Below are 17,572 nucleotides of genomic sequence, written 5' to 3' on the forward strand. Positions count from 1 at the left end.
TGGGCCTTTGAGACCATGGAGGCCTCAGCCCCGGCTTCACACTGGCCACCTTCTCACTCACCACATCCCAGGTGTTCCCCTCACCTGGGCTTCTCCACAAACACAGCCTCAGGGAGCATGTAGGGAGCCTCCTTCTTCCGGGTCTCTATCACCTGCAGTTGGGAGGAACCACATGAGAGCTGGGGTTCACAGAGGGGAGGAGCTCTGGTCAGGCAAAGGCTAGCTGTCACCCCTCTCCTGGTGCTTCCTTCCTCCCACAGACTCCTTGCCCGAGCACCCTGCAGCTGGCCTTCGAAGGGACAAACTCAGATCAACAGTGGCCCTCACAGCAGCCTGAGAAGCCCAGGCGGATGGCTCAGGCCATCACCAGTGACGGGTACACATCAAGTGTCCTTTAAAGGCAGGGCACTTAGCCCTGGGGAGAGAGATGGCGGTTGCTTGCTCCTATGCCCTATTCCTATTTTCTTTGTAAACATGGAAGAGGGGGCAGTGGTCACACCCTCCCCCCAACCCAGGTGCAGAGCAGAAACATCCTGATGGACAGTCACAGACGAAGTTCCAGTGAAAGTTGGTAAGATGGTGAGAGATGGGAGGGTAGTTGCCGTGCAAGTAGGGACAGGAGAGAACCAGTCATGTCTGGGCCATGTCTGGGCACGGCCTTCTCTGCACCCCCTATTGGCCCATGCTGGGGGGGCAAGGTGACACAGTGCCCCTCCCCCATGGCCCCCAGCATACCTGAGCCAGCTGGGACTTGAGGTTTCTTATTTTAGTTCGTTTTGCTTGTATATATATATATATATATATATATATATATATATATATTTTAAGATTTTTATTTATTTATCTGACAGACAGATCACAAGTAAGCAGAGAGGTAGGCAGAGAGCAGAGAGCCCGACATAGGGCTCGATCCCAGGACCCTGGGATCATGACCTGAGATGAAGGCAGAAGCTTTAACCCACTGAGCCACCCAGGTGCCCCTTTGCTTGTGTATTTTAAAGTTAATCCTAGACATTCTATCATTCCACCTATAAATATTTCAGTATGTTTTTAAAATGTCTTTTGGGGACATTTGATTATAGACTGGGTATTAGATAACACTGAGGCATTACAGATGACTTAGTTAGGCATGTTAATAGCATGGTGATTAGGTAGGACGGGGTCCCTATTTTTTACACACAACACTGACACACTGACATTTTACCACAGGGGTAAAATGACATGCAAGCTGAGATCTGCTGTAAAATAAGAAAAAGTGAAAAAGAGATAAAGTAAATGTGGGAAAACCCTCCTGTTTCATCCACATGACAGAAACACAGATGATCCCTGTTCTCACACTGCTTTGGTGATGTTTGAAAACTTCCGTAATAAAAAAAAAATTTTTTTTAAAGTAGCATTCGTCCCAGACCACACGAGAGTGGTGTGTAGCTGGGCCTCCGGGAGCAAGGGCGGCATGGGTGGGGGCAGAGAGTAGAGGCAGGCGGTTTGCAGGTGAGGAAGGGGTCCAGGTTCCTGCCTGTGGCAGACCCCACCATGCTATGTGGTGTCATACAGGAGGAAATGCTGCCTCTGGTAACTTCTCCTGGTCCCTAGTAGTTCCGTCAACACTTCCTCAATGCCTACATGTGGCACGGGGCTCCCGCAATGGAGGATGAGTGGTTCTGGGGAAACCCCAAGCCGAGGGCCTCCTGAGCTCTCAGGGTCGCGAGGATACCAACCTCATGGATGTGTTGGCAGAAGGCAGGGACGGTGGTGAGCTGGCTGATGAGGTTCAGGTAGGCCGCGCCCAGCGCGTAGAGGGCACAGCGGTTGTACACGGGCAAGTTCTCTTCATTGACCTGGGCCACGTCCTGGGGCAACACAGAAGCGCCTTGGAGTTTTTCAACAGACAAATTAACACTGGCGCCCCAACCTCCGCCCAACCTCTCCCAGCCTTTAGTAAGGGATGGCCCATCTCTTTAGACCAAGCCTTTTTCAGCATTTGTCCCATAACTTCCTGGGAGACAGAAGTCATTCTTGGTAAAGTGGAAGGGAATCACCCCAAGAACAACACATGGTCTGGTTGCTTGTATGTACTTGAGTGGAGGGGTGATGACCTCATTCACCACTTTGCAGTTCCAGCTTTGGTGACCTTGACCGTCCAAACCCTCATCATTAATCCTACCTCTAGGATGCTGTGTCCTTGAATATCGGCCTTGAAAGACTCTTGGGGGCTGGACTGGTTTGCTAAACTGGGTCCCCATATTAAGCTGAGAGAGTTGCAACAGGTACTTGGGATTGGGACACAGAGGAATCTCAAGTTCTAGCGTGAAGACAATCATAGCAGCTGGGCTGGCTTTGCAGGATTTAGCCCTGGTGGCCTAAGATTATCCCCCACTGAATTCCCAGGTTTGCCCTCATTCCTGTTCCTAGGTAGAATCTAAAGCTGCCGAGCTTCAGGACCTTGGACACTGCCCAGTATTTTGAGGTCTAAAGGACCCACCTCAATTTCCAGCATCCTTGAGCGTACACCTCCATCCAGAAGGACTCTGGAAGGCTGCAGCCCTATCTAGTGAACACCGGCTCTCTAAGAGTCGCGAGGGAGGCTTGCTGAATCTCCAGGACCCCACGCGTGGGACAAGAACTGGGAATATGTATTTTTCATAAGTGCTTGCGGTAATTCTGAGACACAGCCAGGCTTGGTCACGAGACGACCCCAAATGAAGTTTGTGTTGGGATCACTCAAGGTTTATAAGAACTTGGTACCCCCTTGAAGTCTCATTCAGACCTTGGGAGACTTGAAATATCAGGGACCAAAGGGTGTTTTTGAAAGAGCCTGTTCCCTGGGTCTCCTCTGGCCTGAGGATGGGCGCCAGCCACGGAGGAGGCATTCTTGGGTGGTTCCCCAAACAGAACCATGGCTTGTGGTCCCTGGAGGAATGGGGACCCAAGAGTGCCATATTCCTGGGCCCTGAGACAGCCGTGCTCTCATGAGCGCTCGCCCAGCCGGTGCCCCGCGCTGATCCCACCCGCCACATGCTGCCCACGCCAGGTCCCCCCTGAACAGCCCCACCTGAACAGCCAGCACCAGGCGGATGAGGTCGACCACCACCTCCTCGTTGGCCAGCTCAATGCTGATGAGCGCCAGCAAGCCGTAGAGCGCCTCATAGTGCTTCTGTATGTTCGACTCCTCCTTGCAGCTCAGGTAGATATGTCTGTAGAGCTGCTGGGAGTGCTGGGCATGGGAAAAGGGCGGGGGCAAGGCCGCAGTGGGTGGGTGGAGGGGAGAATGGGAGGAGACCAGTCTGCAGGTGGTGCGAGGCTGAGGCTGCGTGCACCCCACCTCCACCCTTAGGGAAAGGGTGCCTTCTCTCTCTCTCAAGTACTTGGCCCCCCGAGGGTTCAGCTGGTCATCCCGACTAAGTGTGCTCAAAGAGGGAGCAAGCAGGCCTGGAGATGGGGTCAGTGCTGTCTTGGGGGCTGGGAGGCGGGGGCCCATAAAGCCTGGCCCACCTCGGGTTTGCTGGGGCTTAAGTCACAGGGGCTAACCTTCTTCATGAAGACGGTGTCCTGTCGGGAGCACTTGTCCACTTTCAGCTTCAGGACAGAGATGTCACTGAGGGTACTGGGAAGGGACACGAGGGGCCACCCTATTAGCCCTGTGCAAGGCCAGTCAGAGCTCAGGCAGCGTCACTGGGCTTTACCCCAATGTTGTCAGTTGGGGCCCAGCCTCCTACCCCCCCTGCATTGGTTCTTAGCTCAGTCTCCACTTTCCTCAAGTTCTCAGCCCCTCTGTCCTGCCTACTTTTTCTGGTCCCTTTTTCTAAAACACCAATTCAGGGGCACTTGGGTGGCTCAGTTGGTTAAGCGACTGCCTTTGGCTCGGGTCACAATCCCAGAGTCCCAGGATCGAGTCCTACATCAGGCTCCCAGCAACATGGGGAGTCTGCTTCTCCCTCTGACCTTCTCCTCACTCATGCTCTCTCTCACTCTCTCTTTAATAAATAAAGAAAATCTTTAAACACCAATTCCGATCATTCTCTTCCTCCCTTCCCCTCCTCCCCAGTCTTTCCCGATAAACCTGCACCCCCTTCCTTCCTCCCCACCCACTAACTCCCTTTAGCAGCTGCTCCTCCTCTGGCCCGTCTCCACTCCATCCCCTGGCTCCCTGGGAGAAGTATCCTTCCCTCACTCCCGCTCCCATAGGACCCCAGGGTCCATGTCCGTGATCAGCTCCTGCTGGTTCCCAACGAATAAGGGAACTGTCCTCTCACCTGGGTGTGAGACCTACGGGAAGTCTTCTCCCCCACCATGCACCTACCGGAGGGGAGACCCCAAGTTCACCTGATGGTAGAGAACTTGTGGCGGTTGCCATGACGATCGATGAAACTGATGAGAATCTCTAGAACAAAGAGGCGGATCTCTGCGTCCTCCATGAGGGCGGTGGACAGAAGGCGGTCCAGGAAGTTGCTGGGCAGGGCTGACATCATGTTGTTGCACTGGAAGCCTGTGGACACCTGTGAGCAAGCCCAGCAAGGCCAAGCTTAGTTAGGGACGCTGGCACCCTCAGTACAGCGAGGAGATGGACAGCAGCCGGCAGATCTGGGGATCTAATGAACCTGACCCTTCCTGACAGCTCCCAGTCCAGCTCCCTTGTCCTCCATCCTAGGCCCTGGATGCCTGAGGCAACTTTTTTGAACATGCCAACAACTACCTAGACCTATTTTAGGTTGTTGAAAGCAAGCAAGGGGTAAGCACTAGAGGGGAGCAGGGGCCAGAGAGCCTCTCAACCTATTGGCCCAGCTGTCAGGGCACAGCTGATGAACACTCCCCACAAACACGACACTATGTAAGGGCATGGATGGTCACACAGACACGGAGAGACAGTGGGAGAGCTTACAGCGGGGCTGAGGACCCACAACCCTCCCCCCACAACAACCATTTCAAGACAACTCTTTAAGGTGGGCATCCTGGGGGTCTTCAGATTAAAGCCAGTGGCTGTTGGTAGACACATCACATGTAATGTTGTTAAAGTGTACAAAAGCAGTAAAACAACCCCAAAGTTTACAGCAGCAGCATCCACCACAGCCCAACTGTGGAAGGAGCCCAGATGTCCTCTGACAGATGAATGGATAAAGAAGATGTGATGTGGGGCGCCTGGGTGGCTCAGTGGGTTAAAGCCTCTGCCTTTGGCTCAGGTCATGATCCCAGGGTCCTGGGATTGAGCCCCGCATTGGGCTCTCTGCTCAGCGGGGAGCCCACTTCCTCCTTTCTCTCTGCCTGCCTCTCTGCCTACTGGTGATCTCTGTTTGTCAAATAAATAAATAAAATCTAAAAAACAAAAATTTAAAAGAAGATGTGGTGTACATACACAATACAATATTATGCAGCCATCAAAAATGAAATCTTGCCATTTGCAACAATGTGGATGGAACTAGAGGGTATTATGCTAAGCGAAATGAGTCAATTGGAGAAAGACAATTATCATATAATCTCACTCCTACGCTGAATTTAAGTAACAAAACAGAGGATCAAGGGAGGGAAAAATAAAACAAGACGAGATGAGAGAGGGAAACAAGCCATAAGAGACTCTTAATCTTAGGAAACAAACAGGGTTGCTGGAGGGGTCGGGGGTGGAGATGGGGTAACTGGGGGAAGGACATTAAGGAGGGCACGTGATGTAATGAGCACTGGGTATTATAAGACTGATGAATCACTGACCTCTACCTCTGCAACTAATAATATATTATATGTTAATTAATTGAATTTAAATGAAAACAAAAAACATTTTTTAAAACCCACAAAAAACAAAAGCAGCAAAACAATATTGAGGGTTAAATCCAAATGGCAAAACAATGCCTTTGATGATTCAGCAGACCCTAGGGGATCTAGCAAGGCCTGGTGGCATCAATAGTAAACATCAGCTAAAGGGGGGTGTGAGTGCCCCCCAAACTGTCACCTTGATAAGGAGCTGGGTACAGTGAGGGCAAGCTCAGCAGAAATGGTAGGAGCACACAGACCAAGGAGGTCACCAGATGTGGGCAGTGCCAGCATGAAAAGCCTTTATAAAAATACAGTGGCATGAATGGCGTGGGCTCAGGAGCGGGTGGGGGGTGCAGATCAGCAAGGCTGGAACAGAGATTGGGGCTGAGGGTTGAGATGAGGAGTTAGGGAGGGGAAGGCGCCTGGGGATCTCCCACCTCAGTCTGAGAGGTGTGAAATCTGGAGGCATGTCAATTGTACACGGACACCTACTATTTAAAATGGAGCAACGTGTAGGGAGCATCATTTCTAGAAGATTCTCCTTGTGGTTGTATGTCTGATTGATGAGGACAGATGGAGATAAGGACAACCATGAGGAGAATCTAGCTGTGAGATTTCCAGAGCTTAGGCAGAGCTGTGTGTAAGAATCCCTGGGGAGCTCGTTACAAACAGATTCCAGGACCCCACTCAGACCCATGGCTCCAAATCTCCACCGAGTCCATATATGTTCTAACAAGTTGGTCATGAGATGGCTTTTGAAGATCTGGACTCCAGTGATGGTTGCAAAGATGTAAAGAGGAATGAAAAATCCCGATGAAGGGAAAGACGGAAAGACAGACTGGGGTGGGCACAAGTGCTGAGGGGGAAACAGGTGGAAGGGACCTAGGGAGGTCCTTGGAAGGGGAACAAAGGGCAGGAACCAAAGTTAGCATCCCAATTCAGAGATAATGTTTGAGTGACAAGGCTATTAGTAGCTGATAAGGAATCTGTGAAAATTAGGAGCAGTGCCCTGCCTGCTCCGGATGATCCAGCTCTGTGGATGCCCAGACTGCTAATGAGTGTAACACAGGCTAGATTTCAGCCCCCTAGTCACCCTTCAAGCCGGACCTATTTGTGCAGTGTGCAACCTGCACAACTGTATGTGGTAGCCTTCTCTTGGTCCCTTGGGAGGAGTTGCCTCCTGTAGAGTCAGAGCAGGACTGGGGACAGGAGAGGCTCACCTGAAGGAGGGATTTCAGCAGCATAATCTGGGTCAGACGGTTCCTGTTCTCTCTGTAGACCAGAGACACAAATACTCACCAGGATGGTGATGTGGGGAGAGACCCCACATTTGCCTCCCCAGGTTCCCTTTGTGATTAGATTCTCCATTAAGCTTGTTTCCCAGGACAGTTGACTTCCAGAGCCAGGAAGTAGACCAGAGAATTAACGGCTTGCCCCAAAGGTGGGAGGTAGTTATTGGTGGGGCAGCCTGAGGAATTGTTGTGGGCTCCAAGGGCCCCACTAAAGACTGCTGAGGGATTTGAGAGTAGGAGAAAAGTGAGGGCAGGACCAGGAAAATTAAAGCGAAGTAAGGGAGAAAAGACGGGAAGGGAAGCTGGGGTGGAATTTTGGCCAATAGGGGAGAAAGGGCAGCAAGGCTGGGCTTACCCTGTCTTCCCTGTCTCCATGGGATGATGCAGGGAAGGCAGTGGGACCTTGCTCATGATGAAGAGGATCACCTCGGAGCGCTGATACGTGGGCAACGTGCTGGCAAAGGAGCCTGCAGGAAGGAGACGCGGTTGGCTCAGGTGGGGCTGCCGGCTGCCAGGTCTCCGCTCCGCCGCTCTACTGGACAAACTACCGCCCAGAGTGCGGGCTGCGTCCCTAGGGAGACAACTAAGACGCGGAGGGAGAAACCTGCGCTTGTCATTCCGCAGGCCGTGGTCAGCGTCTCTGGGAAGGAGAGGGGAGCGTCCTGGTGCAAAGCCAGGGCGGCTCTGAAGTGACCCGCTCTGCAAGCTCGGAGGTGACCGTCCGGTTCTCCCCGTCCGCGTGCACGTGCGCATCCACGGCCTTCTCCCTTTCCTCCCTCCCGCCTCTCCTCTTCCTCGCTTCTCCCCACTAATCGCTCCCGCGTGGCGGCATCCGACGGGCCTGATGGGGTCGGGGGCGGGAAGAGTTCGCGGCTCTCCGCCTCGATCCGAAGTCCCGCCTGAGCAACCCGCGGACGTCGTTCTGCGCTCTGCCTCACACCCGACCCCGGCCAGTCCGAGGGCTGTGCGTACCGCCGACGGACTCCATCTCCTCCGACGACCGCGGGTAACGCAACCTGAGCCGATGACTTTCCTGCAGCGTCCGAGCGCGGTCCCGGTGGAGGCAGCCCCCTGCCCCTTCCAACCCGGGCGGACACTGCGGCGCCTGGCCCCGCCCCACCACCGGCCCCGCCCCACCATGGCCCCGCCCCGGGTCCCACCTATGGTCTTGATGACAGCCTCTTGGAACATGCGCTCTTCGTGCTCTTTGATGATCTTGGTGCCCAGGCTGATGGCCCCGTCATAGCTCCCGGTGAGGGCGTAGTCGATGCTGAGCCGCAGCTGCCTCAGCAGAGTGTTGAACATCTCCAGCACCGTGGGCCCTGAGCGTAGCGGGGGCAGGGTGCAGGGAGGGGGAGACCCGAAATCCAGGGCTGGCACCCCCGCTCGTTCTCCCCGGTCTTGCAATCCAGCCGGGGCCTTCCTCTGCCCCCTCCCCGCGCTCCCTTGCCCTTTTCTGGAGGGGGAGGCAGCCTCCCGCTGAGGGCAAGGCTTTGTCCTTGGAGGCTTCCGGGGCCCCCACGATGTCCCTCGGGGCCCCCTTACCGACGGAGCCGGTGGCCGCGATGACGGCAGCTTCCGACAGGACCTCCACGATGCCCGCCCGCACCGTGGCCGCGCTGCGGCTGTTGGCGTCCAGGTGGCTCAGGAGCTGCTGGATAACCAGGTGGGAGTGCTGCGGCTGGGGGGAGGAAGACGTGCTGGCCCCAAACCGCAACCCCCACGCGGCCTCTGCGCCAGGGCAGCTCTCGACTGGGACGCAACGGCCGGCGTGGACGAAGGTGAGGTCCTGAGGCCAGTGGGCACTGGAGGTGGTGTCCATGTCTCCTCAGTCCCTTCCCCCTGGTCCCACAGGAGCAGAAGCCCCATCCCAGGTACGACCTTGATTTCGAGTTGCCCTGGGCCCTTCCACTTCAAACGCGTCAAAAATCAATTTTTGGGTCTTTCTTTTCATTGTTCCTGGGTCCCAGGTCACACTGGTAAGGACCACCACAGGCCACCGGGTTTAGTCCCGTGCTGCACAAAGTGTAGCCTGATTACACTGGGACAGTAGAAACCTCGAGAATAAGGGCTTAGTAAGCAACGTCATCAGGCTGTGGGGTGAGTGGGGTCTAGGGGCTTATATTTTACATGAGCTTTTCATTTGCTTTTTTAAAGGATTCTTTTAAATTGTATTTTATAAAGTATTGATCTGTGCTGTATCAGAAACAAAACTAAAACCTGCCCTTCCTCCCAGCCAGATGAAGCAGCACGTTGAGACACCTGGGGGCTGGGGAGAAGTCAGAGGACGGCTGGCTTTCTTCTATAGCACACAGGCCTGCTCCCCGAAGTGCCCTTGGCGGGTCTACAAGCTGGAGGAGGAAGCCGCCGTACCTGAATGGAGTACATGATGATTTTAAAGCAACGAATGGCAAAGACCTTGGGTTCCCAGAGAGAATGGTTATCCAGGTGGCTGTGAGGGAGAAAACACAGGGGAATGGCTATGAAAGGTAAAGCAATGGTAGGGAGAACAGACAAGCTTGGGGGGAGAGGAGCCTCCCCAGAGACCCAGCCCCTGGCAGAGCTCCCAGGTGAGGAAGGCTTTACAGGTGGCCCCTGTAAAGGACCCCCGGGCTGGACCCCACGGGAACCGGAGGGAAGCCAAGAACAGAGTTCCGCAGCTGTGGACTCAGGAGTGAAGCCGGGCACCTTCCTCTGGTTTTGGGACCTCCTACCAGCACCTCTCCCCAACACTGCTCTTGGCCACTGTGTGGTAGCTTCTGCTGTCACACAGGCACAGGCAAGGGACCATCTTGGGCAAAGGACCACCACCGTAACACCTCTTTCCCCCTCTCCCTGAGTCAGCAAGATGCCAGGACCTGAAAGTTCTCTGAGGGCTGGGGTGGGGGCCGGTGGCACTCACATGAGAACAGGCTTGATGGCATTTTTGATGTTGCCAAAGGCAGCACGGCCCAGCAATTCCCGAAGGCACCTCTCAGCCAGCTCTGCTGGGTTCTCTTTCTCCTTCTCTGGTGCTTGGAGGGGCGAGGGAGAGCGGCTGTGGAAACAAGCAGCACGTGGGTAAGTGATGGTGAGCAAAGCTCGAATCAGTCTTTGTGCAGCCTGCATTTCTTTTTTCTTTTTTTTAAAGATGATTTTACTTCTTTATTAGAGAGAAAGAGAGAGAGGGCACAAGCAGAGAGAGTGGAAGAGGGAGAAGCAGCCTTCCCGCTGAGTAGGGAGCCCAATGCGAGCCTCCATCTCCACCCTGAGATCATGATTTGAGCCAAAGGCAGACGCTTAACCGACTGCAGCACCCAGGCGCCCCGGGCAGCCTGCGTTTCCACACTGTGTCCTTGCAGGCGGTGCACTGGGACAGGCAGGAATTTGATGTGGGCTGCAGAGATAATGTGGGAGATATCCTGACTGTCAGAGAGGAAACAGAGTCAAGGACCCCAGGATGGAGGAAGATCATGGGAGAAGGGTCGAATTCTCTTTCCGGAAATCCTTGAGCACAGGTGTCCCCGCAGGAAGGACAGAGAGCCTACACATCACAGGTCTGGGAGGCACAGACCACAGTGTCTCCATTCCCCAAAGCCTGGGAAGGAAAAAGATTGAGTGTGAAAGAGAGGGAGGCCGAGTAATAGAAAAAGCAAAAGAAAGTGGAGGATAGAGGGAGAGGAAAAAGAAAGGCAAGGCGGCTGGCGCAAGTGGGAGTGAGTGGTACCTCAGTCACAGGGGCTGGATCTGGACAGAAGAAGGAGCCTCATGTCTCTCTCTGGGGGCTGAGACCCCTAGAGTCCACAGGCCAGGATGGGGGTGGGTGGGGGGGTGGGGGGGGTGAGGTGCAGTTCCAGGAACGGCCCCCAGAGGGCCACACTTCCTTCCCCCCAGCCTGTCCCCAGCTTCACCAGCTCCAGGGAGTCAGAGGGAGGGAGGGAGGAACCTGCTGTTCTCACACCTCGCCAGGCACAGCCCAGGTGGACAGCAACACGAGCCTCTTTCCCTGCATCCCATTTTACAGAGGGGAAGAGCGAGGGGCTGGAACACACTGAATCCCCTGTCTGAGGGCTCCCAGATTCAAACCCAGCATCTGCAACTAGTGTCCAGGGGCTGCTGGCTGGTCAAGCTAGTTTTAGGGGCCTGCAGTGCCAGTAGGAGGTGAGGGAGGAAGGGAAAGTCCTCAGCCACTGGAGCCATGAAAGGTGCTTTCAAACCTCCTTGGCTTGCTGCTTTCAGAGAGACAGAGGTAACCGACTTTTCTTCTTTGTGTTCTGACCAGCTCGCACTTACCCTTAGGGAACCCAGCACGGTTTCTGCCCTTCCTCCACTGAACGCAGACCTTAGGGGGTGCAGCAAGCTGGCAGAAGGCCAGAGCCAAGGCTCCTAGGGAGCCGGCCTTGGATGCATTGCATAACAAGCCACAAAAACCAAGATACCTAGCCTTTTAATTAGGCTTTACCAGCCAGCCCAAGCCCTGTGGTTCCCAAGCAGATGGCAGAGGCAGCCTGGGAGGGCCGTGCATGGCTGCTGCCCGAGCTCCTGCCTCGCCTGCTTACCTCTCTGCCTCCTCTATGTGCTGCAGATTGAAAAGCAGTGATGGGACAATTTTGTCCATGTGCTGTGGGTCCCAGATATTGGCTTGCAATTCATCGTTCACTGTCTTCCTCACCACCCCTTGCAGACCTTTGATGCCTGACATTCTGATTCTGGAAGAAAAAGGGCAACACGGAGTCATGAAATCCTCCAGCCCAGAGAAGCCTGGCTTCTGTGGCAAGGGGAGGAGCACGGTGTGGGGACCGGGGATGCATTCATCCATCCAAAGGCAGAAGGGAGCCCACCTTCTACCCTCCGTGTGACTCAGCCTCCTGGCCGGCCAGCTTCCTGTGCAAGTGGACATGAGCTGCTTTGATCTTGCCCCACTCAGGTCAAGATCCTGAGCCAGAGGCTATGCAGACTTAAGAGCCAAGTAACTAGAATACTGTCCCCCTCACTATTCTTACTCCTGGTTCTGGGTTACAAGGTACTTCCTAGGGTCGCCTGAGTGGCTCAGTGGGTTAAGTCTCTGCCTTCTGCTCAGGTCATGATCTCAGGGTCTTCGAATGGAGCCCCGCATTGGGCTCTCTGCTCAGCAGGGAACCCGCTTCCTCCTCTCTCTCTGCCTGCCTCTCTGCCTACTTGTGATCTCTCTCTGTCAGATAAATAAGTAAAATCTTTAAAAAAAACAGAAAACAAGGTACTTCCTAATGCACAGAAGAAATACGTCCCAAGCACACTGGGCTCCTATGTCCCACCCAAGAGAGCCTGGCCGGCAAGAAACCAGGCCTGGCTGGTTTCCTCCCCAGGGCTTCCTTATGTGTGAATGTGAATTAATTCCGTCTCTCCAGAATGCCTCCCACATATGTACACATTTCATTCCACGGCACCTGGAGCTGACCGACCCTTTCAAAATAAAGCCCCAAAGACCAGGCCCTCAGAGAGACCTGCTCCTCTTATGGCTCCCTGTCATGGGCCCATCGGAGGCTTAACCAAGAGCAAGGGGCCTGGGGAGTATCTGAACCCAAGGGACCCCTCCCTCCCCTCCCCTCTCCCCGCCAAACACACACTCTTATTTATAAGACCCAAGTGTTGTTCTTGGAAAGGGGCTCTGGGCTCTGCTGGGGCTGTGAATGAACAACAGGGGGCTCTTGGGGAAAAGGGGCACAGGGAGGCTGACAGAAAGAAAAAGGATGACTTATGCCAGAAACACCTGTCACCCTGGCAGGCCTTCTTTTCAGGGTTGGCACGTGCCGTCTGTGGGCACTAATGGCCTTGCTCAGGTGCCAGGAGCAAACAACCTCAGCCACCGTCCTCCCCACGGGTCATACATCCCAATGCTGTCACAACACAGGGCTGACAGACGTCTGCTTCTGTGCCCTCTTCCCCCACCATGTCGTGTGTGTGTGTGTGTGTGTGTGTGTGGTGGCACAGGGATGTTCCCTCTGCTCCCCCTTCTGAAAGCTCAGTATGGCCTGAATGACCGGCCCCTATTACAGCCACATCAGGCTCCAGTCCTGTGCCTTCCCCAGCACCTGCCCCCAGACATGCCCCAACTGTTCCAGAACCTTCTGTCTCTTTAGAGCCCATCTGCAGTGAGGGGGCTACGGCAGGGCCAGTGCTGGGGAGATGACGAGGGGCTCCTTCCCCCAGGGGCCCCCACTACCCATCGAAGGCACTGGGGTAGCACCCTTCCAGAGTCCATGACTATTTTAAGAAACGGGGGCCTGAGGAAGAGGGGATCCTGCCAACCACTCACAGGGTGACCTGCCCTGGAGATGTTCCACAGGCTCACAGCATTGGGAACTGGCTCTCTGCGGGATGGTAGGGTTCATTTTCGGTTCCTTCAACCCAGACCATCAGCAGGGCTCCCTGGCCCTGCTGTTGCACAAGACATGGCACTCAGGGCCCCTCCAAGCCGGTGGCTGGGTTCTGGAACAAAGCACTGGAGAACTGGGCTGCTCTGGGCATACCACCATCAACGTCAGCCGCCAAGCCTCCTCGCTCTGACTCCCCCTGGCCTCTCCCTTCTCTTCCCTTCTCCTTCCTTCTTTGTCTCCTTTGAACATATTCTCCATGTCATAGGGCCTCCCCGAGTTGATAACACAAACACACCCCATTTGGGCAGAGGCCCCCTTCTAATCGTTTTGCACCTTATCGTTCTACGACGAGACTTAGCGCAAACCCCAATTCCCTGTTTCCTTGCCCATGCGCTGCTCCATTGGTCTGATGCTCTGTCCCCCTTATCTTCGGTGGGCATATGTTCACATGTCTTTGTGATTTTATTTGAGAAGTTTTCATTCTATGTGGATAAGTGTGTTTCTGTGAGTTGAAGAACTTGATAAGTTTGTGTCTGAACGTAAAAGCGTAGTCCGTAATTCAGGACATTTATCTGAAAGCATTCATTCTTTGCACCTGGCTTACGCGGTTGGCAGAGCATCCGACCCTTGATCTTGGGATTGTGAGTTCGAGCTCCACGTTAGGCACAGAGATGCCATAAAAGAAATAAAATCTTAAAAAAAGAAAGCATTCATTCATTCACTCATTCATTCACTCAGTGACTGTTTATTGAGCGCCTACTGGTCCCCAGGCAGTGCTGCTGCACCTGAGAGGCAGCAGTGAACAAAATGATGATTCCTGGCCTCCCAGAATTTACATTCTCCTGGGGGACAGACAAAGAGTCAGAAACAATAAGCGTGTCATTAAGGGGATTGTTCTATGTGGGGAAAACAGCAGGGCAAGGGAGAAGAGAAGGGGGTATGTGGGATGTTTGAGAGAAGGTGGTGTTGACCAGGACTTATTTGAGCAAGGGCTTGCAGGGGGAAAGCAAGTGAGCTAGACAGATCTATGGAGGAAGCATTCCAGGCACAGGAACAGATGGTGCAAAGGCCCTGTGGCAGGAATGTCCTTGGTGTGTTTGTGGGCAGTAAGGAGGCCTGTGTGGCTGGAGGGGAATGAGCCAGGGGTTAGTGGAAGACACAAAGCCAGGATGCCCACAGAGATCAGCCAATGTGAAAACTTGGGTTTTGTATCGGCAGATGTATGTGGTGATGGATAGTGGCAAGTGGGTGTGTTTCTGGGTGTGTATAAATGCACGTACGCCTGAACAAAAAAACACAGGTCTGTGCATGTGTGTATAAGTGTGCTCAGATTTGGTTCCCAAGACCACTGCCTTCCATCTGCTCCTATTTCGTGCCCCAGAAGGTTTTCCTTTGAAAGCACAAGCTGGGAGTCCAGCTCTGCCCACTTGCCCACATACGTCCTGCCAGGTGTTTCCCTCCCTCCCCAGCGATGCCAGAGCCAAGGTCAATGCGGCTGAGGTCAGACAGTGTGCTCTGGGCTGGGAACGCTGTACGACCCCTTGATGCTTCTGCCCTTAGCTGAGTGGGCCCCCTCGCCTCCCCTACTCACTTGGTTTTGATTTCTGTGTCATCGTGGCTGGAGTGGCACATTTCACTGAAGCGGGACACAAAGAAGTCATAACTCCGGTGATAGGATGGGGTGTCCTCCTCGATGTTGGCAAACTTCACAAACTGCCCGGGAGGAAGGAGAGATGTACAGGTGAGAGGTGACCCACTGTGCTCTTCACCTTCGGGCTCTGGGCTCTGGCGCTGCCATCCCGAGGCCCCCTGCCCTAGTAAAGCCAGGCGACATACACACCCGGGAGCCGCGCGTTCCAGGATGTGGCTCGGCTCTGCTTCCCACAGCACACCCAGTCTCCACGCCTCCGTGGATTCCAAATCCTGCTTGCCCTTCCCGTCTACACGACCGGACCCATGGCCCCTTTCAGCCCATCCCCGCAGAGGTGAGCAGAGGATGGAACAGGCGAGAACAGGCGAGGATACGAAGGTGACTCTCTTAAGCTCTTGCCCCCTTCCATGCCCAGAGCTGCACCAAACACACGGAGGCCCAGAGGCAGTCAGGGATGAACTGAAACAGCCAAAGCCAACGCCAAACCGTGTCTCAACACTGTAGAATGAATTCTGGGAAACAAGAACAAACCTGAAATTCAATTTTAAAATGTAATTCCGTAGGGAGAGGGTGGCTGGGTGATGGTCACTGGGGAGGGAATGTGCTATGGGGAGTGCTGTGAGATGTGTAAGCCTGATGATTCACAGACCTGTACCCCTGGGGCAAATAATACATTATATGTTAATAAATATAATTTATAAAAATGTAATTCCATTTTATTATTTAAATTTATTTATTAATTAATTTATGTTTAAAGATTTTATTTATTAACGAGAGAGAGAGAGAGAGAGAGAGAGAGAGCGCGCGCGCACAGGGGATTGGGATGTAGGGAGGGACAAGCAGACTCCTTACTGAGCCGGGAGCCCTGATGCAGGGCTCGATCCCAGGATCCCGAGATCATGACCTAAGCCAAAGGCAGACTCTTGACCAACTGAGCCACCCAGGCACCCCTATTGCTTCAAATTTGAGCACGTTTTTAAAGTTTGCGGATTCAGTTCTGTTAAGTCTAGCTCAGTATTATCAGGGCTGGATTCCTTCTGCCACCCGGCTGCACATTTGCAATTCTAAATAGGGACTTAATTTCAATGGACTCCCACAGAGAAGCAAGAATCAGGGACTAAGTAGAGTTAAATTGCTAAAAATTAAGGATAATTCTTATAGGTTATTTTGTTTAATGTTATAAATTTAGTACTGCAAACAACTCAAAAGATTACACTTATAATAAAATCTATTCTCCATGACTCTGTCTTGCATTATTTAATTTTTATAAACATTTCTTGGCTCTAAAAGGATATGCTATTATTTCTAAAATCATCTAGTTAATGCACTCATAATATTCATTATCAATTCCAATCTGTTTCTCTATGTAACTACTCAAAATTTGTTCACTTTTCTGGATGACAATTAGCAGCTTGCACCAACATCATTAATGTTTCTTTCACTAATAAATATACATATATTTTCTGCTGGCTGAACGAATCTCAACATACAAAGCAGATGAGGAGATCTTGCTTTCCAAGTTAACATCTGAAATGTAAACCTCTAGTTGGAAGCGAATATTCTGATATTAGCAATAAATCCAAAGGATCCTGCTTGCATTATTGATGGGGTTCTGCAGAAGAGGCATAGTGGTAATCCATCATTGATAGATCGTAAGTTGATTAGATTAATTCATTGACTAGATGTAAGTTCAGGAATTCTAGAAATAACGATAAAGTCAGCCTTCGGCTACGTGAACTTCTTAAGTCCCCAAAGGTTAGAACACACAGGTAGGTTGATCCTAAGGTTCAAGCGAAGTTTGGGCTCACGCCTGCTCATACCTACCGATAGGATGATCCCTGGCCGCCCTTCCCTCCTCACCGTGGGAGTCTGGCGTGGTCAGGGTGTCCATCTACTCAAAGGGGACACACAGCAGATCTACTCTCACTGGCAACATGACTTTTTTTTTTTTTTTAAGATTTTATTTATTTATTTGATAGAGATTACAGGTAGGCAGAGAAGCAGGCAGAGAGAGGAGGAAGCAGGTTCTCCGCTGAGCAAAGAGCCCGATGTGGGGCTCGAGCCCAGGACCCTGAGATCATGACCTGAGCCAAAGGCAGAGGCTTAACCCACTGAGCCACCCAGGGGCCCCTCACTGGCAGCATGACTTTTGAGCGGGACTTTGAACTTCTCTTATGGTTTGGTTTTCCCGTATGTGAATAAATACTGCAGTCATCATTCACTAAGAGTCTTCATTTTTTAAAAAGGATTTTTAAAAAATTTATTTGAGAGGGAGAGGGAGAGACTGTGCCTACGCAAGAGCAGGGGGAGGGCAGAGGGAGAGGGAGAAGCAGGCTCTCGGCTGAGCAGGAAGCCCGATGCGGGGCTCCATCCCAGGACCCTGAGATCATGACCTGAGCCAAAGGCAGAGGCTTAAAACTAACTGAGCCACCCAGGTGCCCCTTAAATTTTTTCTTATACTGTATGTACTTCCCATATGATGAGGCAGCTTAAAATAAGACAATCCAAGTATATGCAAGAGAATATGCATTTGAAAGTATTAAAACAAGAGA

General features: G+C 52.8%; 1 protein-coding gene across 3 annotated transcripts in view; it reads right to left on the reverse strand.

Moving 5' to 3' along the window:
- The window catches only part of EFR3B (EFR3 homolog B), an 89,166-nt gene that overhangs the window by 12,042 nt on the left and 59,552 nt on the right, over positions 1-17,572 (reverse strand). Inside the window, exons 5-17 of one of the 3 annotated variants that reach the window (XM_059132474.1) lie at positions 14,961-15,082; positions 11,573-11,722; positions 9,937-10,071; positions 9,408-9,486; positions 8,580-8,685; positions 8,195-8,356; positions 7,390-7,501; positions 6,963-7,014; positions 4,324-4,496; positions 3,529-3,604; positions 3,053-3,214; positions 1,719-1,850; positions 85-152 (exon numbers count right to left, since the gene is read on the reverse strand). In XM_059132474.1, coding sequence (XP_058988457.1) covers positions 85-152; positions 1,719-1,850; positions 3,053-3,214; positions 3,529-3,604; positions 4,324-4,496; positions 6,963-7,014; positions 7,390-7,501; positions 8,195-8,356; positions 8,580-8,685; positions 9,408-9,486; positions 9,937-10,071; positions 11,573-11,722; positions 14,961-15,082 — 1,529 coding nt within the window. Of the gene's footprint in view, positions 1-84; positions 153-1,718; positions 1,851-3,052; positions 3,215-3,528; positions 3,605-4,323; positions 4,497-6,962; positions 7,015-7,389; positions 7,502-8,194; positions 8,357-8,579; positions 8,716-9,407; positions 9,487-9,936; positions 10,072-11,572; positions 11,723-14,960; positions 15,083-17,572 lie in introns of all 3 variants that reach the window. The other 2 variants (XM_059132473.1, XM_059132472.1) reach the window with 2 other exon arrangements.

This window comes from Mustela lutreola, chromosome 9, assembly GCF_030435805.1.
Source record: "Mustela lutreola isolate mMusLut2 chromosome 9, mMusLut2.pri, whole genome shotgun sequence".
NCBI lineage: Eukaryota > Metazoa > Chordata > Mammalia > Carnivora > Mustelidae > Mustela > Mustela lutreola.